At 38.4% G+C, this 23,826-nt stretch overlaps 1 protein-coding gene across 2 annotated transcripts in view; it reads right to left on the minus strand.

The window, feature by feature from the left end:
- The window catches only part of JMY (junction mediating and regulatory protein, p53 cofactor), a 69,583-nt gene that overhangs the window by 7,602 nt on the left and 38,155 nt on the right, over positions 1-23,826 (minus strand). Inside the window, exons 5-10 of one of the 2 annotated variants that reach the window (XM_032095985.1) lie at positions 21,462-21,627; positions 17,992-18,179; positions 8,066-8,152; positions 5,452-5,547; positions 3,636-4,188; positions 1,744-2,054 (exon numbers count right to left, since the gene is read on the minus strand). In XM_032095985.1, the coding sequence (XP_031951876.1) occupies positions 1,747-2,054; positions 3,636-4,188; positions 5,452-5,547; positions 8,066-8,152; positions 17,992-18,179; positions 21,462-21,627 (1,398 nt within the window). In that variant the 3' untranslated portion in view covers positions 1,744-1,746. The remainder of the gene's footprint in view (positions 1-1,743; positions 2,055-3,635; positions 4,189-5,451; positions 5,548-8,065; positions 8,153-17,991; positions 18,180-21,461; positions 21,628-23,826) is intronic. The other variant, XM_032095986.1, reaches the window with a different exon arrangement.

Below are 23,826 nucleotides of genomic sequence, written 5' to 3' on the forward strand. Positions count from 1 at the left end.
GGAACTGTGTGGCAGTGATTTTCAGCCTGCATTCTGAGCTGCTTTTATGGGGCTTCAAATAGCAGAGGAAAACATATATTTACATCATGTGGCAATGACCACAGAAGATTTCTAAGATGCACTTCCAATGTAAAATGCTTAGGTCAACCAATTCATTAAAAAAAAAAAAAAAAAAATTAAGTCAGTCTCAGAAAATTCCTTTTAATCTTGCCAAAAAAATGCAAACAAAATCCTGAACAGTCAAATAGATTTAGTAAAGTCAAAGTCAAATCACATAGTTTAAATTTGATCTGTTATCTAGGAAATTAGAATAATTGCACTAAGAAAGTCAAGTTAGCTCCAAGACATGTCTTTTCTTATAGCTGTCACTTGATTTCTGAAGAGCTGTGGTAGTGGGAGTTTTCAGTATGCAAGGATAGAAAGAAGCTACATGAAAGCAAAATTATTTTCACTTGGAGCTTCAGCAGGAGTTAAGCACATCTCCACTCCCGGAGTTTCAACTCCAAAACTAGCAGTACATTTGGTATGGAATAGAAGGAGCAAGCCATAATTAAACAGTGTGAAATCATTAGGGTGGCCAATGGCTAGTTCATGAGGAAATAATGCCAACATTTATTTTCCTTTTCAAAAATTTTAAATACTATCATTTGAAAATACCATACCAATAGAACAGCTTGAGACAGTATTTCATAATCACAAGAATATTCAGCAGATGATGTGCTAAGTCAGAACCAGTTTTTAAACAGCTGTAGCACTTTACCAACAGTCACTCTCCAGCTATGGTAACAACTAACCAGTGGAAATGCTGGATTGTGAACATTGAAAAAGGTTATCTTCTTTCTACCCCTAACTGTGTTGCAAGGATTACAAATATTTGTCTCCCATTCTGTTGAAACAGCCCTTCTAACCAGATGAATAATTTCTTGACAGATTGTCATACTTCTGGTTTCTCAAATTTTAGGTTTAGTGGGAACCTTCATTGATACTCAAGTTCATTCACGTGCCAGTAACAGAAGAGAACCACCACAAAGAAGTGCTCTATGCTGCTGCTGCAGTAACAAATCTTTGTGCTACTCATGCAGCAATTGTTTTGAAAACTGGTCTCTTGCCAATTTTTGGTTCGTTTTGAAATCATTAACTTCATCTGCTGAAGTCTGATGTCTGCACTTCCAGGCACTGTGGCTTAGTATTAAGCCAAGTTCATGGAATTCATATGAATAGCAGAAGTATAAATTGTATTTGTATATTTACTGTTTATAGCCTGGAAATTTAATTAAGTCAGAGATTTTAGAGACTGAAACCAAGCTGTTACAAAGTCAGCCACACAGGGTAATCCATGAGATTTCTACGTGTTCAGTATTCAAACCTAACTGTCCTTCACTTAAAAGTTATTCAGTCTGAAATGATAGACATGCCCAATTTTTAAAAGGCTAGAAATAATTAGAAAGTAAGTATACGGTTCATCCAAGAGTGATTGTGGTTCTTTTAAAAGTTTTTTGGTAAACTGGGAACTGTCCCTTCAAATTTACTCAATAAAATAGAGCTTTTCTCAGAAGCAGTCCTGTCAATAGTCAGCAGAAGTACTGGAACAGTAAAAGGCTAACATACTGTCTAAAAAAGTTCTCCTTATTATAAACCTTAAATTCTTTACTAAGTCTCCTACAATGCACAACCTGAGACTTAGCTGCTACCATTATAAAAAAACTGTTGCAGAAATATTTTCTTTAAATGTAGCTTAATTACAGGTTAGTTTTCCCAGTCTGTGCAAGGCAAACTCTCCTCTTCATCCTCTGACTCAGGTGATGCTTCCTTAATCCTTCGCAATGCCTCATGGATGCTCCTTGTCAGAGGGTCAGTATCAGGCAGAATTGTAAAGGATTCTCTCAAAACACCTTTCTGCACTTTCTTCAGTTTCACCCCTTTCCTGATCTGTGCCAAGATGTTATTGCTATCATCTTCATCAGGAAAAGGAGGGAGACTCCTCTGCTCAACTTTTCTTAAGTGAAAGCTGCCACGTTTCAAGGAAGCCAGCACTTCATCCATCGGGGAACTCACTGCAGTAAATCAAAAGACCTTCAGTATTATTTTCACTAAATTTTATCAGTCTTAATTTTTATTTCCTACAGACCAAAAAATACCTGCATACTTTTAATGTGATAGTCCCATACCATAAGTATAATGGTAGCTCCAATACTGTTTCAGCCTCTGAATAATCTTCCTTATTGCCAGGTCAAAACTGATTTATACAGACAATTGTAATTTTTGTAACAACTTCCTGTCTGGAAGTAAAAGTTTTTGAGCAATATGGCCTTTCTGTTTGCAGTCAGGAAAATCAAATAAGCTGCAAGGAATGCAACATAATGGAAGTGTTTATTGCATTATCTTTTTACTCAAAACTCAGGTAATGAGTACATATCTTAGGTATTGGACAGTGCAATCCATTCTTACCACTTGTATTTTATGGCTAATTTTACCTACTGCATGACTATTTCTACATGCCAGTGAGGGAAATAGCAATATAGTCAATTGCAAGAGCATGTTTCTCTGGGTTCATGTATTTCCTAGCATCTAGTCCCAGCACAGTTACAAAAATTCTCTTCCATTACAATTAATGAAAACAAAGAAGTCAGGGATAGTTCTTTATGGAAAATCCTTCCTTTATCACAAATTTTGAAACTAGTTTTTCTGCAGAAATAAAAACCAGGCTTTGGCTCTTTGAAGAGCCACGAGTGGGCCAGATTATCATCCCAGAGAATGCATTATAATAAAGTACAATGGTTTAAACACCTCGCATACAATAGCACATAATTTGCGCAGCACTTGTCATTCAATACATATCCATCTCCAGCTCTTTTTTGTACATTGTAGAATATGTTTCTCAAAACCTTTTTTGCATTCATGAACAGGCTTTGTCCATCCCACTAAGAGCCCAGACAGAACAGACCCAAGGAAAAGAGAGATACAAAAGAATACAGGATTGCACATTTGAAGGAGGAAGGAAGGACTATAAAGCACCTGTCTGTCATACAGAAAAAAATTTCTGAAGCCACTTAGAACCTTGGAACATCTCAGGGGATGTGAAACAGCAGGCAGAGTGCTGCTGCAGACATTAACAATATTCTTAAGAGAGATGATTAATCTGAATTTCTATTTGCCAGATAATGATGTATATAAAACTGCACAGACAATAGGTGTTTCATAAAAAATTGCAAGATAAAATGTGAATCAGTAAAATAAACAATAGGACTACATAAAAATTATTGTTGTTCTATTATTAAATGAAACACTACATCCTCAGGTGAAGCATTGAGTATTTGCAGGGCTGGCAAATGTAAATATTCTTTTAAACAGCATTTAGATCCATTTTCTGTCTAGTCTAACATGGTACAGTGTAGAGCCAGTTTCACAAGTGGTTTCCCACTGAACAAGTATGCTACACACTGTCGTAAAAGCCCTAGTCTTCAAATTGTCAGCATCTGTCAGCTAAACAGATTTAACAACTTTCCCATTAATAATAAATTAAGTACAGCATACACTTTCCTACAGAGCAATTCTAAAGACAACTGATGCGCATTACCATTTTTAGATTAATAGCAGTAAATTTTAAATTAAATATGCAGAAATTAAAACATTACCTCTCCTCCTCTGTAAACCCTCTAGATCACCGGTCTTCTTAAGCTTCTTCTTGGCACTGACTAGCTGACTGCTATCAAACAGATGTGCTGGTGGGACACCAGAAGAGTGCTGGACTCCCTTCTCCACACTCTGACGTTTAACAAAGCTGTCACTTTTCTGTAAGGGTTTGGTGGCATCTTCCTTGGAGGGCAAAGGTGGAGGTGGAGGTGGAGGTGGTGGAGGCAAAGTGGGTGGAAGCTGTACTCCAGTAGCAGTCTCTGGCTGAAGGTCGTCACTGGTGAGCGGAGAAGTGCTAACATGGGGCAGCTCAGAGGTAACACCATTAGGAGGCAAGGAGACATCCTGAAGTTGTTTCAGGCTTGTGGATTCCTGCACTTGCAAGGGCTGAACTGCTTTTTCCAAATCCACCTCTTCACCCTTCTCTTGGATTTGTATGGTTGCTGGCAAAGATTGAGGCTGCTCAACACAGGGCACTGAGCTGGCTGCACATTTTCTTCTTGCATGAGCCAGCCGTAGTCTGGTTGATTTAAGAATTACTTGCCCAGGGTACCGCTAAAGTGAATAAGGTATTGACAATTAGGTAAGCACGTGCAATGAACTATTTTAGATTTCACATACCTGTCATTTCTGACAGACAACTTTCATTTTTGCTCTGTACGTAAAACCAAAACAAAGATATCCCCACCTTGATGAAAAAGTTATTCATATTCTTAGTTTTTATTCTTATCTAAGCCACAGTTTCAGTATGATTAGTCTAGTCAGTGATATACATGGGTTAGAATTAGGATTTCACTAAGAATCAGATTGCACATTCAAAACTGGTTTTTTTCTGGAAACTAAAATTCAAAATTCCCTCTTGCTTTCCTCTTCTAAAACTGGTCAATGGCTCCCTCTGCAAGTGCAGACCAGTCGGAGGCTCTCCGACTTAATACACTGGCCTTGTATGTGAATCATACTGTTTGAAAAGGTGTATCTTGAGAACATCAAAGGTTTTCAGACTTAATTCACTTCTTAAATTTGCTGCCTTATTGTCAATCTTTTCATATTAGTTTCATCCACAGCCTTTTTAAAGCAAAAAATTAACCTGCTTCTGAAAGACAGGTCTAATACATTTTGCACAACTGTGGTAGGCCTAAAGCAGTAACATGTAACAATATTAGTAAGTTAATAGAAAAAGTCAGCTCATGAAGAGTTGCTGGTTAAAATAAGTAAATTTGCTTCATTTTACAGAAGTTATGGAATTCAAGAGCCTTGCAAACAGTAAGGACATGAAGAGTGTACTGCTGAAGAAGACAACTTTCCAGCAAAGAAACTTCTCATACCTTTGTTTTTTTAATGTATTCCAACAAAAATTCTTCACCAATAAATAGAGTCTCTGTTTTCTTGCACTTTCAGCCCTTTCCTTATTCTCTCCCCTTCATTCCACCTTCTATGCATTTTCTGATGGCTCCATTGTAATAAGGAGGGGCAGGTATTGGCAGGCATTCTAGCAATCAGTGGTAGGGGGGGGCACGTCAGGTGACAACGCTCTTGGTGAGAAGTATGGTTTAGGTTATACTTCTTTTAGGAACATTTGCAAAGTGTCTTGTCACAAGGTATAGGTTGTAAGGGTGAATAGAAACTGAATATGGTACTGGGAATGCAATAGCCAGAGGAATCTGTAAGCACCGATGCTACGTTTTGTTGTGAATTTTCCAAAGACCAGTTAACTATACAATGAAAGAGAATCACTAACCACATAGTGTAGTCCTGGAATGAAGGAAAGTTTCTTTGGAAAAGGAAACTGCCAGACAAGAACAACTGTTCTTCTGTTACCTGCTTAAATGTACGAAGTCTGTCCAGGGTTTTCTGTCGTTCCTGACTAACCCAGGAGCTCTTTCTCTCCTCTTCATCTTGCAGTTGATCTCGTTTCTGAGAAAATACATGGAAAACATGTTAATATTACATCCAGTGCTCTATTTGGCTTCATTAGAAAAAACTCTTCTCCTAAATGTGAAGAGTTACTTTAAAAGATACTTCTCAAATAAGCATAACTTCAAAACTTGGACTTTGGCTTTCCCTTAAAAAATAGTAGGCAATTCCTGGTTTGTTTTCTCAAAGAAACACAAAGCTCGGTAAAATATATTTCAATCTCAAACAGAACACTTGGAAGACTTGTTACTTTGAGAGTCGAAAAATAACAAGTGACAAAACACTATACTGAAAGAAGCCCCCTTGAATTAAAACTGCATAAATTAGCCAGACGGCAAACCAGGATCCATCTTCCCCTCATTCAAAGAACAAAATGACAATCCAAATTGCAAGGCTGCCCATTTAAACAAGTCACATTAGTATTTCCAAAGTACTAGAACTCACAGAATTCAGCAACACAAAGTTTTAAACCCAACAGTGAGCAAATTAAGTAAATGTTTTCACACTTAAATTTACAACAGTAAATTTAAGGTTTGTATTTACTCGAGCCTTTTGTTACTTAATCCAGCCTGATTTTATGTCATTGTACTTAAGTAAATGTCTGAAGCTCTTCCTTGCACCTAGGACAGTTGTGGTTTTTATTGTACAGCAATTTTACCTTATGGAAAACACACCTTTGGATACATACATCTACTTTAACTAACCATCCTTCTCACAGAACTTCAGCAAAGTTACTACACCTTTGAAACAAACACTAAATCCTCAGTCAAATTTACTGGAAATGGAAGCTAATTACCAGAAGCTGAAATTCACTCCATGCAAGTTCAGAAGCTATCAGGAAAAGTGATATAACAGCTGACCACAAAGCAAAAAACCTGAGCAGAAACAGCAGCTTTCATTCTTAAGACGACTCACGGCATTTAATATTACTTTAGAAAGCACATCTTCATAATCAAAAATTCTTTTCACTTTTGTCAACCTTTTACTCTCATTCAGTCACCACAAAAGCAGTGTCTGCCTGCCATTTTCACAAGTCAGCTAGTGGCCTGGTGTCCTTCATAAAAAGCCAACTCCTGTGATTTGGAAGGAAGTATAGATGCATTAGGGAGAGAAAGAGGAGAACATGTCTGAAAAATAGCAAGGACAGAAAACAGAAAAAGGTGAAGAGAAGAAGCATGTGGTAAAAGAAAATTCTAAGAGAGCAATGGGCAAAGAAGTTAGAACAGAAGCATAAAGAAGAAAAGTAGTTCTATCACCGTACCTGAATGTTACATAAGCATTCAGATCAAACTTTTCCTGAAGCAGTCTCAAACTAAAGGGGCTTTTTTGTTTGTTTTGGGGGATTTGTTTATTTGGATTTGTTTCACATTTAAGTAAAATAGTAAAATTGCAATTCTTACTTGGTTTCAAATTTGGACTCCCCTTTTCAAAAGTTTTCTAAGAGAGTTATCTTTTCAAAATTCTTAATGAAAACCAGTAACTTAAAACCTATTCTACCATAATACTAGAATTTTTCAGTTATATTTTTACCAGAAAAACCCCACACAAACCCAAAAAATTAGCATAAAGTTCTTTATATAATTCAATCAGGCAACTCCATAATATAAAGTTCTGCAGTACTTGAGAGACAAGGAAGTCCTCTGGCTTTGTCAAGTTTTATTTGAAAGAGTGATAAATGGGCTACAGTCCACACAGTAACTTCCTATGCCTTATTCTAAGAACTGATGAAAAAAAAATTTTTTTTTAAATTCCTGAGAAAGTATTCCAATACATACTGCCTTTGACAAGTAGCCTTTCCATAAAATAAATTATGCAGCTGACTTCCTGGACAAATGTATCAATGTTAAAAATGTATAAGGATGAAATAGAATCACTTTCACTAATCTAATTGAAGCCTGAATTAAAGAGACTTGGATTTCAATGCATCTTTGTCAGTGATCTTTATTCAATATTGATACTTTATCAGCTCCCAAGACCTATTCCAAAATTTGAATATTCTTTAAGATAAGTCTGTTAGGTACAGCGTAAGAGTTAGACCAGTTGGCCTATTCTCTGCAATGACGCTGTGAAAAAAATCATGGAGCATACATTTGGAACTACAAGTTTATACAACATAATTCAAGTAATTGCTTTAGTAGAAAGAAGCAAAGCAGCAACCAAGCTTACTAAGATTTAAGAATAAATGTGTGTGGTTTCCTTACTCCTATCAGCATACCGGACACAGTACTCGGAGATGTTCAGCATCATCTACGCGCACATGGTAACCGCAACCACTCAGACTGTCAGCCAAGCATAAAGAACAGTTCTACTTACTTGTTTCCAGTGTCATCCTAACACAACTATATACTCCCCTTACCAGCATACTATGACACAGAAATCCATGGTACAAAGGTCAGGGATAACCACCACCTTTTTGAAAGAGCTATCGCTCTAAATGCTCCCCTAATTAATGTATAATGAGTGGGTTACCACGCTATTAATGACAGGCTAAGCTCAAGAACAGAAAACTCAAACTTACTAGCTGAACAGTATGGTGCATTTTGTACTCCTCCTCACTCTGGTGACGCTGCTGGATCTTCTCATTATGCTTTGCAATACAGATCTCCTGCAGGGACATAAAATGTAACCTATAAGGCATGTAATTTCAATACAGATTTACATAATGTCATATTCAGCAAATGGCACCTAGAAAAATAGAAACTGCAAAGCCTATTTCAGACAAGCTCATTTAACTTACAGTGAACTGTAACTGAAAAAAAACCAAGCCAGACAACCCCAAATCTATGACTTTGAACTACCAAAAGAATAGATCCAAATGACATTGGAATGTCTGTTCTACAGTACTAGTACAAGAGTGGCAAAAAACACCAATCTGTCAATACCTCATAAAGCCCTTGTTTAACCCCATCTGTTTGCACACATGGAAAAGAACTAACTCTTCAAATGCACCACATATTTCTGTTTATGCAAATAGACAGCTTCCCATTTACAGGTGTCAGTTCATCTTTTCCATGTACAATCTGCAAGCATAGACAGGAATTAAGTTGTTACAATTCATCATGTTCGTTTATTACACTGAGTTCACATCTCTAACATCTGGTTTAAGGACAAAAATGTATTACGTTGTCTGCAAATAAGAGTAGGCTAAAAGAAAAAAAACCCAAGCAAATGAAAACTAGGACGAAACAAAAAAACAGGCCACGTTACAACAGCTGACAAAGAAGAGGATGACAGTCAAACTTCAGGTAGATAGACAACCAACCTCATTGGACAATACTGAGGGCCAGGAACTGGAGAGTATGAGCAATGGAATTAGACCTGGTACAAGCACCACGCAGAACTAGAAAAAAGTCAGATGTACGTTCATAAACAAATCTCACAGTTGTGCAAAAGGTGCAGCGTTAGCAGTATCGAGTTTAGTGCAGACAGAGCATGGAGCTGATGGGGCTCCCAGATACCATTTAGTGTGACTTTCTGGACAGATCCAGAAAAGAGCTTTGCCACTGAAAGCATTGCTTGAGGGAGCTGATGGAGTGTAGTGGTTTGGTCCAAAATACGCATTACTGTTTATCTGCTGTGAGATAAGAATTAGGAGAAATGCAAAACAGGCACCAAACTTGAAAGAATATAAAGAAGTTTATTAACAGACCTAAAAGAAGAAAAAAAAAAACTATACCACCTTCAGAACTCTCCTCCTCCCCCCACCTTCCTCCCTTCTCCCACTGACAATGTGAAAAGACAACCCTTAAGATGTTCAGTCTGTTTACCACTTCCATAATAACCTTGTTCAGTCCATTTAGAAAGAGAAGTCTCTTCTTGCTCGTGCTATGAAAACATTATCACAACGAGACAGCCGCCCACTTCCAAATATTGTTCAGTCCATTTAGGAAGAGGAGTCTCTCTGCCTGCGTGTGAGTCCTTTCCCCCGACTTGCAGCTTTTCCCACAACTGCTTTCGAGGGTCCACTCTTGAAGTTTTTTGGGGTATAATTTTAAGGTTGAGCCGTTCAGAAACAAAAACAGAGGCCCTTCTCCTTCCCTGGGAGCAAAGGGTCTTCATCATCTTCATCGTTAGGACTATCTCTGGGAGCATCTCTAGGAACTGAGGTTTTCTCCTTTCCCGTTTGGAGCAAAAGTCCTCATCAGGTTCATCTCTAGGGACTGAGGTTTTCTCCTTTCCTGTTTGGAGCAAAAGTCCTCATCTGGTTCATTTCTCCCTGTCCAAACTCCTCATGAAATTACAGCTGCGTCAGCATCTGCCTATCTCAGCGCAGGTGCTTTTGCTCACGAGTTGAACACTCCACCCCCCATATCTTCATGGAATTACAACAGGATACTCTGATATATCATAGCTTCACAACAGAATTTCAGCTTTAAGCATCTCCTCTCTCTCTTCCCTCAGGTTTTCAGCTCTTCACAGCAATAAAAGGGTTACTCTCACCTCGGCCTTGCAGCTTTGCAGCTGGAATGTTGAATGTTTCTTATCGCGGTGGAGAGGGGGGAGAGCCGAGCCGCTCCGGCTGCCCACGGCAAGGCAGTGGGGGGGGTTCCGCGGCTGGAACAGGTCCATGGCTCCAGGATGGCCGTGGCCCGGCCTGGCCTGGCCCAAGCAGGGCCTGGCCGGGCCCGCTGGCCCCCACTCGGGGCCCGCAGCCACCTGTCCCAGCGCTGGAAACGAGAGAGAGCTTGGAGGGGGAGTTTGCCTGTTCTTAAATGTGGATCACAGAGGTGGTCACAACTTTAAGTGGCTTAGAGAATTGTCCATATTCAAACTGGCCAGCTGATAGGTTCTATCAGTTCCCAGAGGAAACTGTAAGCACCCCTTAGCAAGGACGTCCCTTCCGGGACTATGCTTGCTAACCTATGACATGGAGTAAAGTGAAAAATAAGGATGGAAGGGATAAAAAAAACCTCATTATTTTGGAAGCTTAAAAACGCAGAAAGAGCTATTCTTCTACAAACTGTTTATGGACATGCTTTGATCATATAAAGAAGTAGCCAGTGTTCCTGTACAGGACAGTAAAACCATCAATGTTGCTGCTGTATACAAGTAACTGACAAAAGCAAAGACTTCTGTGCAAGTACTGTCCCACCTTCATCAGAGGTATATCACAGAATGGCTCAGATGGGAAGAGATCTTAAAGCTCATTGTCATAGGTTAGCAAGCATAGTCCCGGAAGGGACGTCCTTGCTAAGGGGTGCTTACAGTTTCCTCTGGGAACTGATAGAACCTATCAGCTGGCCAGTTTGAATATGGACAATTCTCTAAGCCACTTAAAGTTGTGATCACCTCAGTGATCCACATTTAAGAATAGGCAAACTCCCCCTCCAAGCTCTCTCTCGTTTCCAGCGCTGGGACAGGTGGCTGCGGGCCCCGAGTGGGGGCCAGCGGGCCCAGCCAGGCCCTGCTTGGGCCAGGCCGGGCCGGGTCACGGCCATCCTGAAGCCATGGACCTGTTCCAGCCGTGGAACCCCCCCCACTGCCTTGCCGTGGGCAGCCAGAGCGGCTCGGCTCTCCCCCCTCTCCACTTCGATAAGAAACATTCAACATTCCAGCTGCAAAGCTGCAAGGCCGAGGTGAGATTAACCCTTTTATTGCTGTGAAGAGCTGAAAACCTGAGGGAAGAGAGAGAGAAGATGCTTAAAGCTGAAATTCTGTTGTGAAGCTATGATATATCAGAGTATCCTGTTGTAATTCCATGAAGATATGGGGGGTGGAGTGTTCAACTCGTGAGCAAAAGCACCTGCGCTGAGATAGGCAGATGCTGACGCAGCTGTAATTTCATGAGGAGTTTGGACAGGGAGAAATGAACCAGATGAGGACTTTTGCTCCAAACGGGAAAGGAGAAAACCTCAGTCCCTAGAGATGAACCTGATGAGGACTTTTGCTCCAAACGGGAAAGGAGAAAACCTCAGTTCCTAGAGATGCTCCCAGAGATAGTCCTAACGATGAAGATGATGAAGACCCTTTGCTCCCAGGGATGGAGAAGGGCCTCTGTTTTTGTTTCTGAACGGCTCAACCTTAAAATTGTACCCCAAAAAACTTCAAGAGTGGACCCTCGAAAGCAGTTGCGGGAAAAGCTGCAAGTCGGGGGGAAAGGACTCACACGCAGGCAGAGAGACTCCTCTTCCTAAATGGACTGAACAATATTTGGAAGTGGGCGGCTGTCTCGTTGTGATAATGTTTTCATAGCACGAGCAAGAAGAGACTTCTCTTTCTAAATGGACTGAACAAGGTTATTATGGAAGTGGTAAACAGACTGAACATCTTAAGGGTTGTCTTTTCACATTGTCAGTGGGAGAAGGGAGGAAGGTGGGGGGAGGAGGAGAGTTCTGAAGGTGGTATAATTTTTTTTTTTCTTCTTTTAGGTTTGTTAATAAACTTCTTTATATTCTTTCAAGTTTGGTGCCTGTTTTGCATTTCTCCTAATTCTTATCTCACAGCAGATAAACAGTAATGAGTATTTTGGACCAAACCACTACACTCATCTAGTGCCAACCTTCCTGCCACAGACAGGGAACCTTCCACTAAACCAGGTTGCTCAGGACCCCATCCAACCTGGTCTTGAACATTTCCAGGGATGGGGCATCCTCAACTTCTTGGGGCAACCTGTGCCAGCAGCTCACCACCCCTGGACTAAAGAACTTCTTTTTAACAGCTATTTAAATCTCTCCTGGTTTAAAACTGTTTGCCTTGTCCATGTAAAATATCTGTCCATATCTGTCTTGGGGTGACTTTATGATGTGTATCCCTATCACCTGCTCGATGCCCAGACATGAATCCTGTGCCTTTCTGTGCCTTTAAAACTGGGTCCGAGAGAAAGAAGGAAAAAAAGTCAGGTGAACTTTTCAAAGCGGTTTTGTGTTCAAGGACACAGAGATAGCTGCTGCTGCAGAGCAGAGGCAAGCACTTTCCTGCTTTTCCTGGCTCTTGGCTCCTTTTCTTGGAAGAGAGAGACAGAGAGTTAAACTCCTTTGCTTCCCTGGGACTTCAGTTTCTTCTTCTTCTCTTCTGGACTGTTCAAGAATACCAGAACACTGGAAGACCCTACACCAGTTGGCCCAGAGAGGCCCACACCAAACAGCCAGCTTCAAAGAGAGAGACCACACCCACAGAAAATCTGAAAGACTGGTAGACTCTGAAAATATACCAGGTTCTCTCCACAGCGAGAGGTTTTATTATTCAGCATTATTCTTTTCCTGTGCTTGCGCGCACTTTACTTGTTAAATAAATAGTTTTCTCTTTTTTCACTTTCCTCCAAGGAATTTCTTCCCGAATCTGGTGGGGGAGGGGCAGCTGAAACCTGCCTTCTATCAGAGGGTATTTTCCTCCAATTTGTCTCAAATCAGGACAATGTCAAAAGGCACTCTCCATCTTTTTTATAAGCTCCCTTTATGTTCTGAAAGGCTGCAGTGAGGTCTCCCCAGAGCCTTCTCTTCTCCAGGCTGAACAACCCCAGCCCATCCTCATAGGAGAGGTGCTCCAACCCTCTGATCATCTTCATGGATCTACTCTGGACTTGCTCTAACAGGTAAACATATATATATAGCCAAACTCTACTGGGTTTTGTGTTTGTTTCTGGAGGTTTTTTTTCCCCTGGTGATAAGAGTTAATCCTGAACGGTCAATCAATTTAATTTGTAGCTGCAAAAGTACAAAATACTTCATCTCTGTGTTTCAAAGACACAGCAAGCTACATAATACCAATAGAGAACCTGAACAACTTTCTGTAATACTACTACTAGTTTATAGTTTACTCTCTATTTAGGTTTTAAATATTATAAAATAATGAGAAAATGTAAGTTAAGTGTGGTTTGGGTTTTTTGACATGCCTCAAATACTCGGGGCACAATTTTATGTAATGTTTTCACTTTAGCATCAATATTCAAACCTTTCTGGTTAAACGCAAATAATGAAAGATATTTTAAGTATATAAAGGGGACAAACCTGACCAAAATGTATTTGGTGCTGACTTTGCATTAATAAACAACCTACTTCAACGTAATTAGATCTCTTTGACATGAAATAATAAAAATTACTAGGAGGGGCTGAAATGTTGCAGGACAGGATTAGAAATCTGAATCATCTTAACTAATTACAGAAATGGTCTAAGAAAAAAAGGAAAGGTTGCAATTTCATAGGGACAAATGCAGGGTTCTGCTCGTAGACAAGATTAAGTGACTTCAAACAAACAATGTAATAAAAAACACCTAGATGGCAGCATTAAGGAAATTATATGGATGACTACGGCAAACTACAAGTTGAATATAAACCAATGAACTCTGGCAAAAAAACCCAAAAAACAACAAAACCAAACACAATAATTGGGTGTATGATACAGCCTATCGCACATGCAAAGTAGTCCTTCCTTCTCAGCACTGAGAAGCAGGAGCATTATCATAAAATCACCAAGGTTGGAAGAGACCTTTAAGATCATTCAGTCCAACTGTCCACCCAGCACTACCATTGTAACCATTAGACCATCACCCAGCACCAGATCCAGACACCCCTCAAACACCTCCAGGGATGATGACTTTACCACCTCCCTGTGAAATTATGTCCAGTGAGAGCCACACCTCAAGAAATACATTGATCAACTGTATGGAACTGAGGAAGCAGCAGGAAGTAATGCCCATTCTTCTTTCAATCACTTGACTGATTTCACACTATCAAATTGTACTTCTATTAAAGAGACACAAAGGGAGAGCTGAGGAACCATTTCAACCTTCGTCACTGGATAAACTAAAATACTTAAGACTAGTAACATGTAACGTATGTAAAAGAGATGTGCATTAGTATTATATCTAACTAGTTCCAGTGAGTCTTGTGTTCAGCTTAAAAAACATCTCAGTTAAAAGGTTAGCTTTTCACATGCAGAAACCATATTTTACTGTAAGCATTCAGTTTAGTTATGCTTTTATGCTGCTGTTGTTGTAATAATAATAATAATAATAATAATACAATACCAATAATCCTATGCCAGCTGTCACTGTATCAACGTTAACACCTATTTTGGCACGGGCTGTGCTTTAAAATGTGGACTTGCAAAATTCTAAAGGTGCCCTATTAAATGAACACAAAAGCATGTGAGGAAGTTTCCTAGATGAAAGCACGCATTATGAACATACTCCAAACAGCTTCACCAACCAGTTGCTTCTCCCAGTCTGTTCGTGATAAGGAATACTCCTCCTAGGTGCAAAATAATTCGATCTCATCACAACTCTGTTTTTTCAAATATTTTTCTAGACACTTTCTCTCCATTTTTTTCACCTTGACTCTTTGCTATTAAATCTAGCTCTCTAATAAATCAGCTGCTTGTTCCATATGACATTCTAATTATTACTAATGTGCAGCCAGCAGGGGGTAGACTGGCATAACAACAGCAATTTCCTGCATGAAAAATATATAACTAGCTCTATAGAAATAAGAAAAAAAAAGTGAAACTAATATTAAAAATTTATTTTTTAATATCTCACTGTCATCAACACAAAGGAACATCAGGAAATGATTGCTTAATAAATGCAAATTTGCATCTATTTGCATTAAACCTATTTGCATTAAAAAAAAGGGAATAAAGCATTTATACTCATGGTAGTACAGTGAAGAGATACCAAGCCCTGTAAAACCATGAATTTTTAAAATGCCAGTTCAGTTATTCTAAGTCACAGTCGAGTTATGTTTCTAACACACCTTTAGCAAAAGTTTCTAAATAAAGGCTTGGTACAATTATTTGACAACATCGCTGAAAAACTGATGCATCATCTGCAAAATTAGGGAAGGAATTTCTGAAAAACTATAGTCACTAAAGTTTATGTTTAAATAACAAATTGTGTTACTCTATAAAGAGTAATTTATAATATCTCCTCAACAGAAAAGATTTTCAGATACCTGGATGATGAAATTACCTTCTTTCAAAAAATAAAACTGATGATAGAGAAAATTTCCTATTGTTTCCTTAATCCTGATATCTGCTGCTAGAAAGGAGACACTCCCTGAGGGCATCCTCAGTTGCCAAAAACTTGCTAATGAACAAGGACTCCAATTTCTGAATATATCTCAAGACTGTGCTATACACCACTTAATCCGTATCTTGCTTTTTGTTTCCAACTACAGAACTGACAAGGTAAAAAAAAAAAAAACAAGACAAAAAAACCACCAACAAAAAAGAGGAAAAAACCCATCAATCCACCACCAGAATCTCATCAACCCAATCCAAAACAGAACACCTGTTTAAAAGGCTGTTTTAAGAAACATGCAAGGTCAGGAACACAATCTGAAAAGCATTAAGTACACTCTCATCTCTGTTCAACAACAAATGTTTCTTAATTGACACAGACACAGATTTACCACACAGTATGTGCTTTCCATATTCACCCTCAAAAAGCCACTTTTCTTCACAAAGCATTCCTTCATCACTGCCCTCATTCTCACCATCTAGAGTCTTTTGTACCCCATCTGTATCTTAGTTCTGCATGCTTGACTTAACCTGCAAATGCTTCAGACCAAGAATTCTTTTTTTTCTCCCACTAATACAACTACTCACATCAGGCACCTTAAATAGCGTTCACTAGCAATGCTTTGCAGTATCACCAGAAGAGTCACTGAAAATACAAAGGTTGCTTAAGATAAGACAAAGATATGAGTTTTGATTTTAAGGTAATTGCCAGTCAGCTTAGTAGGACTTATGGTACCCAGCAGTAAGAAGAGAAGCTACAAAACGGCCATATTCTTTTCTGCCCAGTAAGTGCCACACAACAGCACACAACAACAGATTCTGCCCTTTATTTTTGTTTAAGTAAAGATCATTGATTTTCCCCTGCAGGTTTAAACACACATTGTTCTACTCTGATTTTTCTAAAAGCTGAAAGCTAAGTATCTCCCTGCAGCACCCAACTGCAGAGAATGCTATGCTCAGCAAAGAAGTAAGACAGCTGGAACTGGTTCTGAGAGTGATGTGATATCCTAGTTCCACGTGGACACACTGTCTCAGGTCATGAAAACAGTATAGCCACAGCTGTCCCAGCACAATGTTGAGAAGATGTAACTACATCACTCCTGCATGCAGACACAGACAAGCAGTGCTACCATACCCAGCTCTGTACCTTGTCACAGTGCACAACCAGGCATGCTGCTACTCCTGCTACAGCCAAAACCAACTCCTTCACCTTAAACAAGGTATCCTATCATAGCATAACCTTGAAACAAATGAGCCACTGAAGATGACTAACTCATTGAACAAATAATAGACATGCTAAAAAATCTCTACTCCTGCTTCAGGGTTTCTTCTTGACCTGTTAACTCCAGTAAGTTAAGCAAAGAACAGCAACCAGGCTGTCGCTTTCGAACAGGTTTGTCTACTTTGTAAGGTGCCAGCAGTTTCTTTTCATATTCAGGAGAAAATATCCTATTATAATGTAGCCTGTGTAAATCAGCAAAACATGACAGATGGTTCTCTTACTTAAAATACTAACAGGTCCAGGCTCCTGATACTTCTTCTCTTTATGAATTCATATAAAACAAACACAATGGCTAAGCAAGCTACTTCACATAATTGGCTAACAGGACACCTTTCTTCTAATAGTTCGTTTGCAGCCTTCTCCATATTGGGTTAACCAGAGACCAGGCAGTGGCTGACAAAATATAAAAAATCCAATATATAAAATGTATCAACAACTTTCCATTTGCTCTGTTACGCTTCAGATTTAGGTATAGAAACATATATATTAATTATGGAGGCAAGACCTGAAGGGCTTACCGTGAATCTGCTAGAACTCCTTACGTGAAAGGGTCATCTTTCACATAAAGGGACATGACTGGGAACACACAACCAAATCGACCACTGATCCTAACCCAGAATGAGGCCTCAACTGACATTTCTGCACAGCCATATAGTACATAGTGTGGGGTGGAACCTATTTTCTAACAAGTATTACAATGGTCTCTCAAATACCTAAATAGCACACCTAGAATTACAAATTAAGAATACAGACTAGATTTCATACAGATCTGCCAAATACAGAGTATCAACAACATGTGACATAAGTTTAAACGGATGGGGTAAGAGAATGAAAATAGAACTCACTAGTGAGAAAACACGCTTGAAAATTCTCTTCTGCAAATATACACAGAACTACTCTCTGTAAAAACATTCATTCTAGCATGTACTTCCCACATTAAAGTATTCTGATTAGTTAACAGAAATAAGTTTGTTTGTTGACTTCAAAGTAATTAAAGGTTCCTTTAAAGCTAGAAGAAAGGTAAACAGATTCTTAAATGTATCAATTTAATGATACATGCTATTGTATTTAGTATTCTGCAAAACAACTTTTAGCAAACAATAAATATAACCCACAAAAATTCTGGGAAACTAGTATCTGAAAGGAAACCTTCTGAAGTTTTATTAAATTTGCTAATTATGTCCAAAATAAAGGCAATTAAACAGTACCTTCTTATTTCTGAGGTAGGCTTTCTTGGCTGAAATACGTCCACGCCTTGCTTCCAGCTGGCGGATTTTCTGTTGTAACTTTTGCAGCTCCTCTTTTTGCAAGTGTACAGATGTTGCCATATCCTCTTTTTCAAGCATGGCTTCCATACTTTCATAAGTGTCATAATACACCACTTCATCTCTCTTCTCTGTTTTAAAGATGTCAGCAATGAAAAAATCGAATCATTAGTTCGTATTTGATTAACATTTTGTTTTCCTCCCACTGAGTTGCAAGATTTAATGCCACAGCCCTTTCAGAGGACTACCAAAAATCAAAAGGTCAGAGGAAAAGCATTAAACAGTAAGGTACTATACGGCTTCGAAGTCTGTATGAGGAACAGAAATTAATTCCAATGAAGCTCAGCCTGCTATTCAGGCAAGCTCAGAGTATTAAAACACAAATGCAATTCTAAATGTATTATGTGTAGTGTAATTTTAACACAATGCCCATGCACGTTTTTGGGTCTCACAAGGGACCCACAGTGTGTACCAATTTTTTCCGGTCTTCAGCATGAAGTTCAGGATAGACAAGACTATCTGAAGTCTTTGGCATGGGATTCTTCTGTTACCACCAGCTGGTAATTTCATGTAAGGGGAATCAGGCAACAGGACACCAAAAACCCTCTCATAGGTTTTTGATGTCCCAGTCACTGCTCCTGGGAGGGAGGGAGGGAAACTTCAAGGCAATCCTTCAAAGCATTACAGGCCTGAAAAGGAGGTAATTACTAATAGTTTTATCAACACTCATGATTTTTAGCTTCCTGAGTGAAGCATTTGGAATAACACTGAGCTCATCTTTGAATGCTGCCTTCTCATCTCTTGCCAAGAAGGAAACAGTGGTGATTATAAATCCTTGAAGAATGTTGGGATGAAGAAGCAGCAAAGACCTCTTGTTCTTTATTCCACTGGCATAGAAAGTAGGATAAATTTGTAATACACCAAGAGGGAAATGCATTACTGCTGTCTGAAACAGGCAGATGCAACTGGCATGTCTATCAAGTATCTATTCCACCAAACTTTCTTCAATTTTATCAACTACTTTCAGAAAGACTGTAATTGCTCCTACTTCAGCTGCTTGATTATTTGGGGACAAGCACAGGGTTTCCTCAGTACACAGTCCATTTTAAAAGCTGTTGTCACTTCATGTTATATGTGTGTACAGTCTCTGCTGCAGCCAAAATTCTGACTGCCATGCTAATTTCAGCTCAGTAGAACTCACGGCAGAACCAGACAAGAAAGCACAGCAAGACATTCACCTCAAAATAAAAGCTAATAAAAACCACAGTTTCTTTATTTCAGTGCTCAGTTTAAAAAATAAAAACATTGTAAAGCTTCATCAATATGTAAAAACTGCCAAGCCACTAGAACTCCCTTTGAGATATCACTGAGTAAGAAGAAGACTCATGGCTAACAATTATATTTTACTACAGAGTTATAAAATGGGAGAATTTACATGTGAATTTTGCTTTAGAAGACTTTCATGCAAAGTTGAAGACAGAAATCTACAAGTTCATCCACCACAAAACCATTTTAACAAGAATGTACTAGTACTTTTTATGAATAAGATAAAACCCTTGTAAATTCTAACCTAATAAAATTATGTTCTGGGAACTTCAATGCAGGTATTTGCTTAATGACAGTGAAAAAACACTAGTGTTGCTCATAATATGGCAATCTATTATCACTTGATCCTTTTCAGATCCTTTGCTGAATTTGCAAAGATGTTCTTCTAGGTCACAACCCAGTGCAGGCAACTCAGATCATGCGTTGAGAACTCTGTGAGCTACCTCTGCAGAACCAAGACAGTCAAAGACTAAAGAAAGAAAAGCAACAGTACCTACTAGGCTTACACACACAAATCTCAAATCATAAAGACATGCAAAATCAAAAGTCTGTTACGTGACTATCAGTACACTTTAAAAAGAAAGTATAACAGACCATGCTTTTCTTCTGACATCATATGAAACAACACATATTAAAAGATCACTAAATGTTTTAGATGCTTGAATTCAGATTTGGTGCTGAATAGTCTGGAACATATGTAGTCACTTCCGCATCACATTGTTTTTCACATTAATTGTTCTATCCACCTAAGTAAAGCCTGAGAAGGTAGTTTCATGCTTTGAACAAGTCCCTCACATTTAGGAACTGTATTTTTCATTTTCTGTCCTATGGGATAGTTTTGGATTTATTATTAAACAACATCTTACAAGTTTAAAACAGCAAAGGAAGCCAGAACAATGAACTGTTTTGTTGCCATGAGGGAAGAACAGGGTGATGGTTTAGCTGACTGGAGGGTTTTATTTTGGATTAGGTTGTGGGTTGATGTTTTTTGAGATTTCTGGAGAAAACATTAATGACAAGTCATAATGACCTATGACGTTTTTACACCTTAGTCTCTGACAGCCCAGAGGTTTTACTATCACTACACCAAAGGATTTTGATATACATTTCTTCTTGGTCTCCCATTCAGGGGATTTCTTTCAGTTTGTAGCTAAGCAGACCATACCATGTCTTCAGTACCAAAACTACACGTCTGATTTCCCAAGCACAAAATCTATCTACCTCAAAATCACCAACTACTTCTCCACAGAAGCACCCAGTCAAAGCTGCTGCATTTCTGTCAGTCATTTACAAAGTTCCAAATCTTTATGTTCCATACATACTAGTACAGTTGTTTCCATCACCAAGCCATAAAGGCGAAGATTCATGTTACAGTGAGACGAATCTGTGATACCTATGTTTTCTCCTTTTCCAGAGCCAACTCAAAATACAATCAAGCTTCAAATCTCCCTTAGGAGAATTTTCTATCCATAGCAAAATTTGTTATGCAAGGCCTACACACTGAAACAGTAAAACAAAGCTTGCGTAAATACAAACATTAAAAATAGAAGGGTAAAGGATAGAATTGGATTAAAAAATGCTGTATGATTTATGTGTACCGTTTCCACAGTTTCTAAGTACATGAGGTATAGTAGGATAGTCGGTTCTGGAAGCATAAGGTTTGCATTGCTGCTCTAAATCTGAAATAACAATACGAGCTTCAAAGTTTAGCAGAAGGAATCCAATTTGCAGATAGCTTTTGAAAACCAATCACTTTCAAGAAATGAGTAATATTAACACATATTTTTAGTCAGACAAGTCCCGCAATTAAGACATTTCCTTCTCTCCAATCTTAGCCCTTCAAAACTTATATAGTTTGAGTATCTTACATGCAAACTTCCAAATACAGGCAATAAGAACCATAACCGAACTTCTGTATGTGTATGTATATGCCTTATGAACAGGTGTAAATTCTAATTTAACTGTACTTTTGCAGCTCTTCACACGGTAAAGAATCTGTTCTCATTTCATTCCCACAGGCTTCACTGGACTCTTGGGAAGAAAATTATCTTTCACGGATTATGTATTAATTGAAATAAAGAAAGCACCTGACATCAATCTTCTGATGCTTTCAAGCTGTGCTGTCAGCAGCAGCTCTTCACATTTCAAGATCTCGAACTGCACTTCATATAACTGAAGCTGTAGGTCATAGTAATCAGCTTCTAAGTGGTCCAAATGGGCTAAGGCTTCTGTACCACCTTTCAGGCTCTGCATCTAAATAAAAAGAGAAAACAACAAACAAACAAACAAACACCATACAACTCCATGATAATGATGAGCACAAAACCACAGATTTTATGATTACAGTTAGATACTGTCTGGTACAGTAAATGTAACAATTGAACACAACAAGTCCATAAGATAGGTTCTGATCAGCCACACACTAAGATGCCTTTAGTATCTGACATTTTTTTCTACATGGCATTGAAACAAATCCATGGCACTGAATTACACTTTGCGACTGTCAAGTGTCAAGTCATACCGTGCATAATGTGAAACATCTCTCACACTCTTTTACTCTATTACTTTATTCTCTCAAGGTACATAATGAAATTAGAATTCTCCTATCTTCAATCCCAGAAGTCTAAAAGTAGGCATCTAGAAAGCTGCAGTTAAAACTTATTACAGCAGAACTGAGGAAAAAACGTGAAAGGACGTGAAAACAGGGATAAATACATGCACTTATCCTCTTGTAATGACAACTTAGTTGTTCTGTTCTTTCTGGAGTCCTTCACAGGAGAATAAATACACAGATTAAAATACTTATTTCAGTACTCATTTGTATTACATGTTTGAATAAGAGAGTGACAAACAACCGAAGTGAAGTGCAACCATTCTCTTTCATTCAGTCAAACAAGATTTATCTGCTCAATACAGTCAGCCATTCAGACTATATTTAAGAAATAGAAACAGGTAAGGGGATCTTATGTGCGCTCTCAGTTTGGAGGGAATTCATGCACCTCCACAAACTACATGCAGAAGAGTTAGGGCTACATTCAAATTCTCTAACTGCTCAAAGTATGTGTATCTGATAGTTTCTCTCAGATAATGGATGAAAGTACTGGTAAATTTTAATGGAGATTTGTGATCTGTCTACCTTACTATTCAGAAGAAACCTCCAGTTTCATATTACAGTCAGTCAATCACTAAAAAAGGATGTCTATCAAGCAAAAATACAGGACCTAGTCAACTATACATTTAAAAAGTATTTGCTAGTATGTCCTCTACATTATGGTGTTATCTTCAAGTTGCAAATCTGAGTCTGTAATGAAGAGCCACACACAGGTTCCTTGAGTTTTACTTGTCACACGTAGTTAAATACGACTATACTAAACTACAAAAGTAGCTGTACTGAATTAAACCAATCCATTTTACTCAATACCCTGTTTCTGGAAAATGTTAACTGCAAAAATCCAGGTAGATGAAACATAGCACATAGCAGGCAGTGCAGCAATACCTTCCCCAAATGCTTCACAAGCCTCTAGCACAACTTGCAGTACAACTTAAACCACAGTGCTGCCTTTTATACAAAACAGACTTACTGGACTTAATTAATAAATTTGTCCTATCCTTTTTTTTTTTCAAGCATGTATGCTTTCAGCACCTGCATCATTATCTATTGATAGGGATTTCACAGCTCAGTTAAACACAAGTAGTTCTGTATAGTATACTTATTTCCATATAAGACTGCTAGACAGAAGACCTGTGAATCAATTCTCGTAACCTCTATTTTAAGTTTCTTCTGCTATATTTTGTACTTCCTGTATGCATCTTTTGTATATCAACTATTAGTCTGAAAAGCTCAGTAAGTCCTTAAGGGAACACCATAAACCTTAAAATCATTAATGTATCATGTATATTTTAGAGTCCAGTGTTACACAAAAATGTCTTGTTACGCAGCTTTATTACTCTGCATCCATATTAAGTTACTAATTTGACCAGAACAGTAAATGACATAATGATGGTATATTTGGAGTGAATTAGAGGCTACTTTTCAAGACAAAAGTTCTCTAGAATTCTTCATTTTTTCCATATAAGAGGGATAATGGTCATTGTTCAGGCAGGATATTGGCATTTTTCAAGGGGTTTGGCATTTTTCAAGGATTTCCTCACTGTAAAAATGCAGCAAAATTTGGTGGGTTTGGGGGTGAGGGAAGTGAGTGTGGGAAATGTTTGTTTGCTTTTTAAATTAAGGTAATGTCATTCAAACTTGACCACATCTAAGAACTTCCCTTTTTCTGTAAACTGTGGAATTGACCCAAATCTTCGCAATCTTTTTCTTAAAAACAGATGTTCCCAAATTTAAATCCACAGTCTATATAAAAACTTAAATATTAAGACATAAAGACACACAGAGATCATCTTCAGAAGTACCAGCTCACCAAGTTATAGCAGCTGAGTATTTTATTCACT

The sequence above is a fragment of the Corvus moneduloides genome, chromosome Z (assembly GCF_009650955.1).
Source record: "Corvus moneduloides isolate bCorMon1 chromosome Z, bCorMon1.pri, whole genome shotgun sequence".
NCBI lineage: Eukaryota > Metazoa > Chordata > Aves > Passeriformes > Corvidae > Corvus > Corvus moneduloides.